A 16,740-nucleotide genomic window follows, 5' to 3' on the forward strand; every position below is an offset into this window, starting at 1 on the left:
TTTGTTCTCTTTGTCTTTTTTTGTTTTTTTGAAAGGCAAAGGCAATGGGGTTCAACACGCATGAGTAGCCTTTAGAATCCTGTAAAGGGGGCGATTTCAGAGTAAGATCCTAGATCAGACTTGTCATCCAACCCAAGGGAGGTCTCCTTTATGTACAGAAGACTTTTAAAATGCTTTCAGTTGTGCAGAAACTATTATTGCAAGTTGCTTTGCATTTGCAGACAGAAAAAAACAGGGTTTTAGCTAAAAGTGTAACAAATTGTAGTGCTCTTAGCTAAGATAAGCAAGATAAAGACACAACAAAAGCAACAATGAAATGGAAAAATAAATATCCGAAGCCCATGGCTAAATGAGAGAGAGAGAAAGAGAGCATTTTGCACCCCTCTCTATGGAACACACACGTATGCTTTGTTTATTTCTGGCAGGCAGCAGCCCTCATGAGCTGCAGTCAAACATTCATAGTTAACACACTCCCTCTCTCCCTCTCTCTCTCCCTCTCCCTCTCTCTCTCTCTCTCTCTCTGTCTCTCTCTCTCTCTCTCTCTCTCTCTCTGTTAGCTCTACTCTGCTCCCCCGCTCGTCCCCTCCTGCCGATACACCTTCTGCATGCTCTCACCACAGCCACTGCAAGAGCATGGCAAGAGCTCAGGTCACACACACACACACACACACACACACACACACACACACACACACACACACACACAACCACACACACACACACACAGTAGGAGACAACCCAGTATGCCAAATTATTATATTTGAATGTATTTTGCGTGCTACACGTACACTAATACATTTATGTAGTCACATATAGAGAAGAGAGTTTTTTAGACGTACATTTACTAGTAAAACTTAGGCCTGTTCTGAACCCCTGAGCCTTGTCAAATGTTATTTCCTATGCAGGAGATTGTTATTGAACTCTAAAGTCTAGTTGACCTTTGAACTTTGACCTCCTAATGTCTTCCTTTCCCACCTCTCTTTGCTTCTGTAATTGTGGCAAGGTAAGGAGACCCCCATCACTTTGAGGTTAATGCTGCTTGAATACTGTTGATACTGTTAGGATTTACAGTATATGCTAACCTTTTCGGCACCTAGACATGACTTGTTGATCTGTATTATGTGGTGAGAACTGTGATCTGATCTCAAGTAACCTGATTGATTGGCAGCGTGGTCTATCCTGTCAGTCTGATGGTGTTGCGTGTTTGGGTCATTCAAAAAAAAAAAAAGATCAAAAAATGCGTGTGTGTGTAAGTGAGGTCATGAGTTGGTGTTTCGTGAACATACTAGTTAGAGGGATAACATAACCAATCCTAGCAGTGGAGAGGAGAGGTGTGTCTGTTTTGATAAGTGAGTGTGTGAGAGAGTTGAGAATGGGAGAGAGGGCTGGGATGTGAGAGACTGTGTGTGTGTGTTTGTGGATGGGAGTTAGGTATAGAGGAGGAATTACACTATGTGAAAAATGACATTTGACGCTAGAATCTACCGCCATGTACCATGTACCAACAGTACATGGCCATGATAACTGTGTGTAAGGTCTCCTGGAGAACAGTGCCATTTCGGCTCTGGATTCTGTAAAACGCCTGGAGCCTGGAGACTATTTCAGTCCTTTTGGTGCTTTGTAAATAAATTGGAATTGAATTGAATTAAAGCATGCTTCTGTGTACTCTTATCTAAGACCAACCCTCTCTTCCTCCTCGTCCGCCTCTTTGCTCTACCTTCCTACAGGGATCATCTCGACACAATCTATGCAATTCTGTGTATTTAAAGTGTTCTAAAGGGCTCATTGCACTGAACATCAGTGATTTGAATTGTATTATTTTGAATATCACTAGTCTTTTTATCCACAGGTAGATGCCATTCTCTCGCATCTATCTCTTTCTCTCTCTATCTACCTCTCTCTCTCTCTCTCTTTCGATCATTTACCCAATGGAATAACACTTTTTTCTTTCTATTTACAGCAGCCAAGAGTTTGCTAAACAAAAAGGCTGATGTCAAGGTAAGACTACCTGTTCTTTGACCCCATGAACTTTGACCCTTCAACTACTTTGACTTGATTTGACTTGACTAGGAAATACACACATAGCTTGTACATTTCTGTTTTCCATCTTCTCTCAAGTTTTTTCATGTTCTCTCCCTCTTGCTCTTTCTCTCGTTGTCTTTTGCTCCTCCTGATGTTCTTCTGTTACATGTGTGTGTGTGCGTGTCTGTGTGCGTGTGTGTGTGCGTGCGTGCTTGCGTGTGTGTTTGTGTGCGTGTGTGTGCGCCTACGTGTGGATGTGCGTGAGTGTATCTGTGTTCTAAGAAGGCTGTGTGAGGTCGCTGGTAGCAATGTCCCTCTCATGTTCGGCACCATATTAATTATATATTAATCTTGCATCATTAACCTCCTCACACAAACGCTTCTCTTTCCTCTCTGGGAAGATTTTAAAAATAGACTCCTGAGCTCCAAATCGCTTAAATCATTTAACAGCCAGCAGAGAGTCACAGTCACCCACAGAGACACAGACACAGTCAAACGGAGTCACACACTTATCATCACACACACAGAGAGAGACAAAGTAAAGGCTTTTACACACTGAAAAAAATACGACCCTGACATTGTGTCAATCATGTTTGTACTATGAATCATTGTTTTGTCAAAAAAGTTTTTGGAACAGGTTAGATTTTCTGTGTTTTTTGCATCATTATAGTGTCAATGGAATGAGGTTTCTTACTGCATCATTTTGTGTTTGACAGGTTGAAAAAGGACACGTAAAATTAGACACTGACACAGTCTCAGATACAGACACAGAAACAGACATAGGGCTCTATCTTGCACTCCAGCGCAATTGACTTTGTATACTCGCGCTTTTGTCTTTCCTATTTTGCAGTCAGTGCATATTGGAATTTTCCCTCCACAGGTATATGTGCTCCCACGGGGGCGTTTCAGCGAAAAGAGGGGGCGTGTTCAGGCGCAAACGGTCCCTGTTGATATTTTGCAGTTTCAGAAAACTATTCCGCCACAGACCAGGAACCTCCTGGTCTAAAGTCAGTGGCGCAAATTCAGATGCTATTTTAAGGGCGCATGCTTGGCCACAGGCCTGCAGGAATGAATGCTATGCACACCGATCTACAGACACCCTCTGCACAGATGGAAACATTCAAAGCCTTGATAATATTTGTCCGTTTCCCGGTTTTGTTCGTGCATTGGTCAACTAAAAATTTAGTAGCCTATATAGTACATCTACATGCAATATCTTTACAACAACAACGCCTAATTACGACCTATTAATTTGTACAACTTTATACAGCCCTATAAAGGCTAAAGTTACCTTTAGTTTTGTTCCAATTTACCGTTGTGTATTGCTTTAAACATTGTGTGCGCTTTAACATCAGCCTATAAGCATTATTTCAGCTGTGCTAAGGTTTTAACAAGCACCACAATTTTGCCTACCTTGTTGTAGCCCATCTGAAATAACTCCAAGCTTTGCTATGTTCCCTCCATCCTTTCGTTGTTTTCAAAAAACATTTTATATCCATGATGGCCTTGAAGTCTTGAGTTTGTGAATTCGCTTAAATAAGCTTATTATGTGCTGTTAACCAGCAACCATAGACAGTAAAAGAAAGCAGCAAGTAGCCTTGGCTACAATTTCTGTAGTTGCTGCGTCCATTAATTGTTATTCTCTCTCCTGCTCAAACAAAAGTTGTGCATGCATTAAGTTGATGATAACGTGTTTACAAACTCTACTTTACATAAAATATTGTAAATAGCCTACTGTCATGCAGTTAATGGGATACTGTGCAGAGTTGGAAAGTTAGGTCAACTTGGAAACTGTTTCTCATTGTTGAGTTGCCTGATGGTAAGGTACAGCCGTACACCTGCAGGAGCGCTTGCTTGGGCGCCTGTGTTGCGCAATGCACTTTGCTCCTCTCATCTATACGACGCAGTTCCCATTTCTCCAAACCATACATAATTACAAGGACAAATATTGCTACTCATTGCTAAAATTGCTATATTGAAATCAGTGTGGTGTCCGATGTGAAAAAATAGGTATAAATCTAGCGTACACATTTCCACGAATCACGGATGTGTTGATGACATAAATTAGGAAATATTAGAGGACTTAATGAGACGTGATGTTGAAATGTATGGCGATGCCATTTAACCCAAATGCCCCAGCAGCAGCACGGGAGAGGAGAGCTTATCTGACAGATAAGACACAATGTATGCTCCATCGCAAAGTGCTTGTGGCTAAAATAATTATTAGGATTAGCTTAATGTATTTTTACATTTGCCGTAGTATTGTCGATGGGTTTAATAACACATCAAGGGGGTCCTTGGCCAGAACCTAGTGGTATTTGGGGGGCCTTGTCGTGGAAAAGTTTGGGAACCCCTGGTCTATAGTGAGGTAATGTTCGATTACATTGCGAAAATATCACCATGCATTCATAACCTCGTGATTCAGTGAGAGTGATCCCAAAACATTGGAAAGTGACATTTCTGTATTACATTTTGTCAAGAGGAAAAATCAATAGCAAACTGTTCCCAACTGACTATAGCGCTGTGAACCGTTCCAGGCTGCGCCTGGCAAATCCGCCATCATAATAGCAATCCGCTATGGAACAAGCGTGCCTGTTGTTAAAGGGAATGTAAGATGACGCTCTGATTGGTTTATTGCATGTTACGCCCAAACCACACCCATGAGTCAATTGCGCTAGAGTGCAAGATAGAGCCCATAGTCTCAGACACCGACACTGACACAGTCTCAGACACTGACACAGTTTCAGACACTGACACAGACACCGTCTCAGATAGTCACAGAAACAGACACAGTCTCAGACACTGACACAGACACAGTCTCTCAGATACAGTCACAGAAACAGACACAGTCTCTCAGACACAGTCATACAGAAATATTTACAGACACAGTCTCAGTCACACATTTACAGACACTGACACAGACACAGTCTCAGATACAGAAATATTTACAGACACAGTCTCAGTCACACATTTACAGACACTGACACAGACACAGTCTCAGACACTGACACAGACACAGTCTCAGATACAGACATATTTACAGATGATTTTTTTTCCCTCAGAAGTGAGATTGAAGCTTGAAGCTTGCTCTGTCACTCGCTCTCCAAATGGGTTTCTGCGTCTTTGAGTCGTTCAGCACTTGAGCGCAACCGGCCCGATTAAAATAGAACAATTGCTTTCTCTTAAAGCTCAGCCTCCTTCAGCAGCCCTGAGCCTTACTCATCTCCCAACACAGCCTCCGTCTTCTCAGATCAGACATACTTCCAGCAGAGACGGAGAGAGAGAGAGAGAGGGGGGGGGGGGATGAGAGAGCAGGGGGGGGAGAATGAGAGAGAGAGGGAGAGAGAGAGAATGAGAGGGGGGGGATAAGAGAGCGGGGGGGAGAATGAGAGAGAGAGGGAGAGAGAGAGAATGAGAGGAGGGGTGCTGAAGAGAGGCAGAGATGCTGCATTGCGTGCCTCTGCCTGCCAAATGCAGAGAAATTGGACGTGACAGTTTTATTTTAGATTTGCCTTTCCTGAGTGCCTTGCATCAGTGTACACACGTGCTCTGTAGTTCCACCAGGGGCGAGCTCACTTGGTTGGAAGTGTGTGTGTGTGTGTGTGTGTGTGTGTGTGTGTGTGTGTGTGTGTGTGTGTGTGTGTGTGTGTGTGTGTGTGTGTGTGTGTGTGTGTGTGTGTGTGTGTGTGTGTGTGTGTGTGTGTGCTGGGCATGCTTGTGTGTGAGAGGTGAGTGCACAAGTGTGTGTGTGTGTGAGAGTAAGAGAGAGAGAGAGTAGAGTGTGTGTGTGTGTGTGTGTGTTCAGTCAGTTTCCTAACTCTCTCTTCTTTTCCTGTTCCTTTCATGCCATCTGTCTCATGTTTTCTTTCTTGATCTTTCTGCCACACCATACACACACACACACACACATACTCGCTCACTCTCTCACACATACACACATACACACACACTTCTTTGTTTGGTTTGTGTGTTTGTGTGTGTTTGTTATTTATTTATTTATTTAGTTAGTTAGTTAGTTTGTGTATAGAAACAAATGCAGTAGTTGCATGTATGCACATGTATGTTGTGTTGTTATATATTAGTTTTTGTATATATTAGCATTTGTTTGTTCACACCTTGAGAGTGAGGATGCAGTGTAGCGTAAATGAGTATTGGTGCATTGTGTGTGAGGGAAAGGAGAGAGTATAATGCATGTGTGTCTGTGTGTGTGTTTGTGTGTGTGGGTATATGTGGTGGTGTGTGTATGTTTATGTGCGTAGGTATGCGTGTGTATGTGTGCTTGTGGGTGTATGTGGTGGTGTATGTTTGTGTGCGTGGGTGTATGTGGTGGTGTGTGTGCGTGTGTTTGTATGTGTGTGTGCGTGTATGTGCGTGCCTGCGTGCATATATATGTGTGTGTGTATGTTTGTGTGTGTGTGTGTTTGTATGTGTGTGTGTGTGTGTGTGTGTGTGTGTGTGTGTGTGTGTGTGTGTGTGTGTGTGCGTGTGTGTGCGTGCCTGCGTGCATATATGTATGTGTGTGCATGTGTGTGTGCTGGCCGGTGTGAGGGACTTCAGAAGGGAATGTGGCTGCGGCTCCAGGAATAGCTGTGAGCCTGAACCCTGGAAACTCTGAGCCACAAATAGCTGCGTGCTGCACCCTCCTCATCGCCTAGCAACAGGCTCCCCTGCATGCTCCCATAGCCATATTGAGGATATGATTTCTCCCTCTACACAATCTTCTCCCTCTCTCTCTCTCTCTCTCTCTCTCTCTGTCTCTGTCTCTCCTTTACCCTCCTCTTCTGTGCTCCTGTCTAACTTTGTGTAAGACATGTATTAATTTTTAACTGCAGCCAAATGCTTCCTCTGTCACTCATCGCCTGTCTGCTGCTGAAAGCATGTTTCAAAACTGGATGTCACTAATTGTTAAAGTGCCACTGGAACACAATGTGAAGGGGAACACACCATGACACCGTAGCACTCCGCGCTAGCGACAGAACAGCTAAATCACTTCTTGCACCCATTGAAATATGACTGTGGGCTTCGGCTCTTCATTTGTCCAAGGTCTTTTTGTAGTCTTTCTATTGGCTGATTAGTGTGACTCCACTCCAGGATGATGTTGCACATGCTCAGTATGGCACTTTCTGAGCTAGAAGGGGACAAGGGAAGTGCAGACCTCTGCTAATACCACATGCCGAATTTTGCAATGTCAATAAAAGTAAAACTAATTTTCGATCTCACACACACACACACACACACACACACATTCACACACTCAGTAACCCTATCTCTCTTTATTACACACTTGCTCATTTTGTGAAGTTAAAGACAGAGGGCCAGATGTACGTACATTTGCGAACGTAGCGTTATCAGCACCATGGGCAACAACAGATAGCGAACGCTGTAATACGTGGTATTTATCTGCACCTTCTCCGCCCCCTACCGCAATTTACGAACGTCCACAACTGAACGGCATAGGCCTACATACAAGCGCAGTTGAATGAAGTTAACTGATGACAACATCAAAAAGAATCAAACGTTTAGCGATCATGAAATAATACAATACATGATGAGATGTCAACAAGCAGGGAGATAATGAAGATCAGTAGTTCTACTCAAACTACTTGTGCACGTAGGCTATTGAAGATTGGTCAAATCTAGCAAGTAGGAAAGTTTAAGTGGATGACCTGAAAGTGAAAGTAAGACATTCGAAAGGCCAACGAAAGTTAAGGTTGCTTTCAATATAGTACAAAGACGCAGCGGTGCCCTAAATAGCGATTCTGTTGTCTTTGAAAGGTTCTCTTATTGACGCATTTAACCGCAATTTGGATTAACATCTGCTTTTACAAGGCGGAGATATTTAGGCGCAGAATAGACGTGCGTTTTCACGGGCAGTTTTTGTACATACCGCAGAATACATAATTAAGCGCTCTTTACGCTTCCCCTCCCATCTTTTTACGCTAAACTCCCACTTTCCCCTGGATCCTCCCATGAATGCATATGCATGACACGGAAAAGCGCAATTTGCCATTTTCAGCTCCCGCGACAGGCAGTCTGCGCTTTTACTTCAGTGCGGCCTGTTTGTACATACCTCGCCATGATTTTACGTGCACGTTGCGAAACTAATACGTCCCTGAAGTGGATGCAAAAGCGTTAGTACATCTGGCCCTTAGAGCCTTAGTTGTGCATATTTATTTTTTTGCGTTCACCTCCCACTCTCCATCTCTCTCTCTCCTCCACGACCCCCGATCCCCATGACGCATCCATCCATCCATCCATCCATCCATCCTCCTGTGGGGGAGCAGAAAAGGAAGTCCAGCGCCACTGTCCAGTACATGGTGAGCTTCCAGTGTCCTGATCTCCGCTTTGCACTCCGTCCTCCTCTCTTCCCTGAAGCTGTCAGGCCCTGTTCCGCCCCTGTTCCGGCCCTGTTCCGCCTCTGTTCTACCCTTGTTCTGCCCCAGTTCCGGCCCTGTTCCGGCCCTTGTTCTGCCCCTGTTCCTGCCCTCTTCTTGCCCCGTGCTGGTGCAGATCCAGCCCACATCTCGGTCGGATCTGTTCAGACATCAGCTGCTAACTGGGTTGCCTCTGGCTTTCTTCTTCTCGATCGCCTCTCTCTCTCTTTCTCGCTCAGCAGCATTAGTTTCCTCTTCTTCTTCTTCTCCTTCTTCTTCTTCTGCAGCCTTAGTCTCGTGCAAGAGCATTCCTGCTGTTCTTTCTCTGCTTCTTCCTTTCCTGCCCTTTGGCTTTCATCTTCAAGAGGACTTTCCTCCCTTGCTTCTGGAGAATCCTACACACACACACACACACACACACACACACACACACACACACACACACACACACACACACACACACACACATTTATATATATATTTGCAGTTTTCTTTTCCTTGCTGTCTGCTGCAGCTGGAATGGTTGTGTGTGCATGCATGATAATGTACTGCACTCAGTGGACTCTGGTAGTGGAAACCTCTTTGGATTCATCTTTATGAGTCAGACAGAGGTTTGGCTTAACTGCTTGAACCAGTTAGGGCTTGACCCCATCAGGGTTTGTGGCTGGGGGACATGCCAGGACAAGTATGTATGTGTGTTTGGGTGTGTGTGTGTGTGGGGGGGGGGTGGGGGGTGTACTCACAGAGTGACCGTCTGTCTGATCACACTGACTCGCTACGCTCTCATGGCCCCAACAAGCGGTCTGCTGGGTCTAATGAGCACATGCACGGGCTAAGTGCTCTGGGCTTTTTACAAATGTGTGTGTGTGTATGTATAGTGGTGTGTGTATGTGTATGTGTATGTGTAGTGAGTGTGTGAACGTGTGTGTGTATGTGGTGTGTGTGTGTGTGTGTGTGTGTGTGTGTGTGTGTGTGTGTGTGTGTGTATGTGGTGTGTATGTATGTTTGTGTGTATCTGTGTGTGTGTGTTTGTGTGTGGCTGAAAGTGACCTGTGACCTTGTGCTACATGTACATACCCATACCCACACCCATAGATCTACATTTATTTTTTGATCGCTGATGGTTGGAGTAGCGTTGCTTTGGTCCCCCTGTGTAATCTCATCTTATCTGCCAAAGCTGTCATTTCACTGAGTCTGTAGGGCTGTACTGTTGATTACGTAATCTGTACATGTGCGTATATATGGACATATGTGCTTTTATGCGTGATTTGCTTGAATGTATTGCAGCAAATCTTTGGCAGAGACCCACCACTGATAGCACACAGATACTTGTGCTACCGTTTCTATATAAACACATGTAGATATTTATTATTTTCTTATGATATCTTCTTAATTTTGTTAATTTTTCAGCTATGTTTTTTTTTTTCATTTACATGACATTATCTAAATAACAATATTTTTCCTTATAAATTAGAGTTATATAAAGAAGTGTATTCTACATTTGCAGCTGCCAATACTTATTCCAGTTGTAGTGAAAACAGGGCCAAAGGTGACACCTTTTACGCTGTTTACGCACAACAAGTATGCAAATCAACAGCAGTTATGGATTTCGTACACTGATATTTTGGATGTCGTCTGTACCCTAACAACCACCCAAAAAACAACCCCCACCCCCAACACACAAACACACACACAAACACACACACAGACTCAACACAAAGTCAACATCCCAAACTAGCCATTAGTGGTCATGGTTGACTTGCTCATCATAATGTTCTCTGAATGATGTCCATCCCTAATGATATATTTTTTTCTAGTCATTAGACAGCAGCTCTGGCCGAGGCAGACTTGTCCAGTCTTGTCCAGTGTAGTCCAGCGCAGTACTGTAGATGGCAAAAGCCTGCCAGCCTGCCCGCCCTCCTGTCTCTGAGTGTTCTTAAAGCAACACCAAAGAGTTTTTTGTACCTTAAAATATTGTTTCCAAAATCGTTTCAGTGGTTCATCAACTCGTAACAGGGTGAACGGCACTTCTGCATTCGCTTCGCGGCCCTCTATCGGCTATAACCGCACTATGCAAGTTTGCCAGATCGGGTAGCGGATCTGTAGTTCGATGGAATGAGACATAAGAAACTACAAATTTGACTTGCTTCTGATGTCGCAATACATCATACTTTCATAAAATCATACAACCTACTCCACCTTGTCTGTAGACCTCGTTATTTCCAAAGCCAGTGCTGGATAAACAAATAGCGTGCGTGCGACAGGAAAAGTGCTTTGGTGTTGCTTTAAAGTGCTTGCTCTCTGTTCGACCTGAACTCTGCGTCAGTCACACAGGCCCACAGTGCTGTGGCATAACGAGCCTAATCGGCACTAATGAACCCTTTACAAGCCTCATTGACGAGGAGGGAGCGTGTTTAGTGGATGATGTAGCAGCAGTGATGTGGTCACTTTGCCCTTGCCTTGCCTTGCCTGCCTCGCCTTCCTCAGTGTTTGACAGAATGCTTTAAACCTCTCATCAGAATCAGATATGTGAAGCAGCGTATTTTTTTTGTTTTGTTTTGTTTGTCCTCTTGGGTTGTTTGTGTGTGTGTGTGTGTGTGTGTGTGTGCATCTGTGTGTATGAGAGAGAGAATATGAAAGTGTGAGAGAGACAAGACAGGAGAGATATAGTATTAATGTGTGTGTGTGTGAGAGAGAGAGAGAATATGAAAGTGTGTGTAAGAGAGACAAGACAGGAGAGAAATAGTATTAATGTGTGTGTTTGTGTGTTTGTGTGTGTGTATGCATGTGTTCACACACACGAAAAAGTTTGAGTTTGAGTCTTTTCTGGTGTGATATTGTTACTTCTCCCTCTCCTGCACCTGAATAACCCCTGCACCTCTTTAACACTGTGCTATTTCCCCTCCTGCACAGCCCCAGTCAAACAGCACGAAAAACAGCATAGTCACCAGCCCCAAAGGAAACCTTCCTTCTCCTGCTCTGGTATTTATCCTCTCCTCCCTTCCTCACCCACATGCCCTCCTCCTCCTCCTCCTCCTCCTCTCTCTAATCCCTCTATCATTTCTCCTCTTCCTTGTTCCTGTGCTTCTGTCCATCCGCTCTCTGTCTTGGTGGCGCCGTCCATCCTGTGGTCCAAGGGGGTTTTCAACCAGTTGTTCGTAGCCCCCTGCTGGTCCGTGAAGGCATAATTGGTGGTGCTTGACCATGCATTTATTTGAAATGTAGTTTCATTGTGTGTGGAATCACTTTTTGATTGTTTTTATTCAGTAGTGGCCCATATCCCTCTGCCCCTTCTCCTCCTTCACATTACTGTCTTCCTCCTGTCATCCATTCTGTCGTGGTGCCACAGTTCACTGTCCGTCCTGTCGACCATTCTTAAGCAGCTGTGCTAAGCCATGTGTCAGTCCCTAGTCTGCAGTGGGGGTGGGTATTTGGTTGGTTTTCTCTGCTGTGTGATCCTACAGATGAGACGTTAAAGGTCCTGACTCACTGAGGTCATTAAAGGAGGAGAAGTCTACACAAGTCAACTACAGAATGTTTTGCAGACTTCTGTCAAATGGACGCGAAAGATCCAATTGGGGGGGGGGGGGGGGGGGGGGGGGTAATTTGATTGTTAATTTAATTAACAATTTGAGATTAACACTCACACGACCACCACAGTTTACCTCGAATGGCACTGAAACACGCACACAGTTAATGGAAAGTTCATTTAGGGAAACAAACCAAGCCATTGATTAAATGATTAAATGTTGCTGCCCTTCATTCAACTCAGTTTTGTTCCGTGACCCATGAAACGATTCATTGTGTGTGACTTGTAATGACTGTATGGTGCCTATATAATCACTTCCATAATGGGTCCCAGAGGTCTGTACAGCTGACTGTATCCTTGATGAGTGTGTATGTAGAATAGTACAACCTCTGCTCTCTTAATAATGTTTCTTGTTCACTGGTGACTTATGTTAGGATAGATGGGTGCTGAATAAGGTTTATTATCAGGTTAGCTGGTAGGAGAGAGGCTGAAAATAACCTCGCACAGTGCCGGAGTGATCTCCCACCAGCCTGTACTCCTCAGGGTTATTTCACTCGTGTGTGTGTGTGTGCGTGCGGGTGTGTGTGTGTGTGTGTGTGTGCGTGCGTGCGGGTGTGTGCGTGCGTGTGTGTGTGTGTGTGCGTGTGTGCGTGCATGTGTGCGTGCGTGAGGGTGTGAGAGAGAGTGTGTGTGTTTGTGTGTGTGTGTGTGTGTGCGTGCGGGTGTGTGTGCGTGCGTGGGTGTGTGCGGGTGTGTGTGCGTGCGTGTGTGCGGGGGTGTGTGTGCGCGCGTGTGTGCGGGTGTGTGTGCGCGCGTGTCTGCGGGTGTGTGTGCGCGCGTGCGTGCGGGTGTGTGTGCGTGCATGTGTGTGCGGGTGTGAGAGAGAGAGAAACAGACAGGTGAGCCCCAAGTGAGCCTGATGAGGTGGCTCATCCATATAACTGAGGTGAGGTAGTGCTATGTGAGATGCCTGAATATCAGGAGACATTTTGTATAATAATATTCTAGTTTTAATTTGAGTCAAAGAGAGAGTACAGTACAGAGTATAGAGTTGGCATATACCTTAAAGTACCCTTTAACATGTAGAGAAACCATAAAGTACCCTTTAACATGCAGAGGAACAACATTCTTGGTAGTTTGGGACTTAGCGTTAGAGTTTAGTGTAGAGTTAAAACAAAAAATTGTTGATGCATATCCAAGTTATCAAAGTGTTGTTACATACTCATAAATACTAGCGTGCAATATATCCTGTGGATAAAGATCATGTATTATTGAATGTTGCTGAATGTTAGCAAAGCAGAGGCTGTCTCGTGGCTGTGGTTTTAGAGTTAGGATAAAGGTTGGTGGTTTGTAATCCTGCAGCTTGACAGCGTGTGCACACACTTACACACGGTGTCCCACAATGCACCTGGGTTATATACGTAGCTGTGAATATTAGTGAATACTGGCCTAGTCTCTGTAGTGCACTTGGTGGAGGCTGGTCTGATAGATGACCCTGCAATGGTAGGCATCACAGCTGCTCTCGCATATACAACCATACTAACACGTGGAGCAATATATCAGCATATTTTTAGGATCCATCATAGTTGCCCTTACAAGTGTTTGTGTGTGTGTGTGTGTGTGTGTGATAGAGAGAGGGAATGTGTGTGGGTGATCGAGAGAGGGAATGTGTGTGTGTGTGTGTGTGTGTGTGTGTGTGTGTGTGTGTGTGTGTGTGTGTGTGTGTGTGTGTGTGTGTGTGTGTGCGCGTGCGTGCGCGTGTGTGTGTGTGTGTGTGTGTGTGTGTGCGTGCGTGTTTGTGTGTGTGTCAGAGAGGGAATGAAGCCCATACTGATACATATTGAGTTTTGTAACCTTGAAGGGGGAAATTACGAGATGATTATTGTATATTGTATTCAGTCATGAGTCAGTTTTTCAGGCCGACTTACTCTCTCACTCATACATAAACACACACACACACAAAAACACACACACAAACAAGTATGCACACACACAAATACACACATACACATACACACACACACACACACAAACCAGATGGCTCTCTCTTCTCCACACGTTTGGGTAAATCGTTCATGCTTGAAACTGAATGTTTAATCCTACCAAAAGACGTAAGTGCTTTAGGTAATGTCAGACTACTAGGAAGAAGACCACATGAGTATGTCAATTAGATCTCATTTCAGGGTCTCATCACCACCATCTCCTACCAGCTGTTCCTTTCAACAAGGCACTGATTTACTCACTGTCTGTGAGTCCCTTTCATTTAAATGATATAGTTTGATTTAGACTTTTCCCCCAGTATAGACCAGGGCTTAAGCACAGTGTTACATTTCTACAGCTAAGCAACCTAAGCTAACGCTATCTATATATAAAAATCGCTATATAAAATATACTTATTATTATTATTATTATTATTATTATTATTATTATTATCTGTTTGTGGCTTTGTTGTTGGGTTCTATTCCACTCCAGAAGTTTGTGAGGTTCAGGGCCGATTCTGCTAGCCTGGCTCTGACCTCCTACGTACATGTACTTCCACTCAATTTTCATTTTCCTCCAGTACGTCGTCTGAGATTTCGGTATATTCGCGGGTTGTCTCAGGCCAAATTTTACCTCTCTCTACATTATGAAATGTACGAGAGTCTGGTAGGACCAGGCTACAATTCTGCCCTCCCACACTTCAGGACTGGTCTGAAGCCATTTGGATGGTGGCCCTTGAGGGTCAGATGGTCAGAGCCTCAGAGATGAAAACCAAAGAACTCTGAGGCTTTCTCTCAAGGCATTGAGGTTTTACCCACTGGTGGAAATGCACCGCTAGTTTGCAGACTCCAGGTATAGTGTCCTGGAGAACTTAGCCCCACTGCCTCTGTCGCGTTGCCCCGGGCAACTGTTGCTACGGCGACGACAACATCATAATGCGCGAGCCAGAGACAGCTGGCTGCCGATTGGTCACAGGAGAGTGTGACTTCCTGGAGAGCAAGAGGCAATGTGGCAGTGGGAGGTGAATGTATTGCAATGTGTGGCGTGTGACATTTCAGCTGCTACAAACACACACACACTCACACTCACACTCACACTCACACTCACACACACACACACACTCACACTCTCTCACACACACACACACACACACACACACACACACACACACACACACACACACACACACACACACACACACACACATTCACACTCACACATTCTCTTACTCACACACACATGCACACACACCCTTACACACATACGTACACAGACACACACATGTGCATATCTTTACACACACACGGAAATACAGACACTGGCACACATGCACACACATTTACTCACATAAATACACACACACGTACACACACTCAGGGACAGCACAGGCACTTTACACCTTTCCATGTGAGCCGTGGCGGATCAGCCCTGTGCTAATCCCGAGCAGAGCTTGGCTCATGTAATGCCCATCTCCCGTTTCTCCCTTTTAAGGGCCAGCACTGGGAAATCCCCCCCAAATCTTCACACACACACACACACACACACACACACACACACACACACACACTCAGATACATGAAGAGGGAATTAACTGGAGGTTTTGCGTAAATCGGGAGAGATAAGTGTCAAGACCTAGCGAACACAGCAACCACACTCAGACACACACACTCAGACACACACACACACATGCACACGCACGCACACACACTCAATTACACACACTCATACAATTCAACTGCTCAGGCAGGAGACCAGGCTCAGGTGATGGCTGTTGACTGCGTTAGGTCGGCTTTCAGATACATGTTTTGCTGGCATGCCTCAGTCCCCTGTTATGTGGTGTAACATATGTATTGTTATTATTATTGTTACTGTTATGGTATCATTAACAACAACGCCTCTGTGTATATATGTGTGTGTGGCTGCCCTGGCATGCAGTCTTTTTGCCTTTTTGTATTTGTGTGTAAGCCTACTGTATGTGTGCGCGTGTGTGTGATGGAGAGAGAGGGAATGTGTGTGTGTGTGTGTGTGTGTGTGTGTGTGTGTGTGTGTGTGTGTGTAATGTAATGTAATCTTCTGCACTGCAGAATTTGTCCATAGTTTTGCACAGACAGCCTCTGCCTCTCCCTGGAGGCTAGGTGTGTGTGTGTGTGTGTGTGTGTGTGTGTGTGTGTGTGTGTGTGTGTGTGTGTGTGTGTGTGTGTGTGTGTGTGTGTGTGTGTGTGTGTGTGTGTGTGTGTGTGTGTGTGTCAGAGAGAGTGAGAGAGAGTAAAGGGAGTGCAAAAGAGAGAGATGAAAAGTAGAGATGCCTAAAAGGAGGATATTCTGCTCTCTCCCCCTGAGAGAGAGATGAAAAGTAGAGATGCCTAAAAGGAGGATATTCTGCTCTCTCCCCCTGAGAGAGAGATGAAAAGTAGAGATGCCTAAAAGGAGGATATTCTGCTCTCTCCCCCTGAGAGAGAGATGAAAAGTAGAGATGCCTAAAAGGAGGATATTCTGCTCTCTCCCCCTGAGCTTGCAGAGCGAAAAAGAACCATATTTCTGTGTTGCTGCAGCTGTAGCTGTTTTCACTGCTTTTCTTGCTCATGCCAGGTTTTCATATCACATGCCCAATCGATCCCTCATTCCTCTTGCTGTCTCTGTCTCCAACTCCCCCCCCCCCCCCCTTCTCTCTCGCTCTCTTTTCTATTTCTCTTTCTCTCCCTCTGTGTGCCGTCTTTCTTTCTCCGCCCCTTTTACCTCTTCTCCTTAATTTGCTCTCTTCTTTCTTCTGCTCTCTTTTCTGTTCTCTTCTCTCTACTCCCTTTCTTTCTGTCCCTCCTCCTTTTCCTTCTCTTC

General features: G+C 44.8%; 1 protein-coding gene across 39 annotated transcripts in view; it reads left to right on the plus strand.

The window, feature by feature from the left end:
- The window catches only part of LOC121715812 (calcium/calmodulin-dependent protein kinase type II subunit beta-like), a 78,816-nt gene that overhangs the window by 46,578 nt on the left and 15,498 nt on the right, over nucleotides 1-16,740 (plus strand). For 8 of the 39 annotated variants that reach the window (XM_042101749.1, XM_042101752.1, XM_042101756.1 and 5 more), the window contains 3 exons: nucleotides 1,964-1,998; nucleotides 8,307-8,339; nucleotides 11,310-11,378. In XM_042101749.1, the coding sequence (XP_041957683.1) occupies nucleotides 1,964-1,998; nucleotides 8,307-8,339; nucleotides 11,310-11,378 (137 nt within the window). Of the gene's footprint in view, nucleotides 1-1,960; nucleotides 1,999-8,306; nucleotides 8,340-11,309; nucleotides 11,379-16,740 lie in introns of all 39 variants that reach the window. The other 31 variants (XM_042101750.1, XM_042101754.1, XM_042101761.1 and 28 more) reach the window with 7 other exon arrangements.

The sequence above is a fragment of the Alosa sapidissima genome, chromosome 8 (genome assembly GCF_018492685.1).
Source record: "Alosa sapidissima isolate fAloSap1 chromosome 8, fAloSap1.pri, whole genome shotgun sequence".
Taxonomy (NCBI): Eukaryota; Metazoa; Chordata; class Actinopteri; order Clupeiformes; family Clupeidae; genus Alosa; species Alosa sapidissima.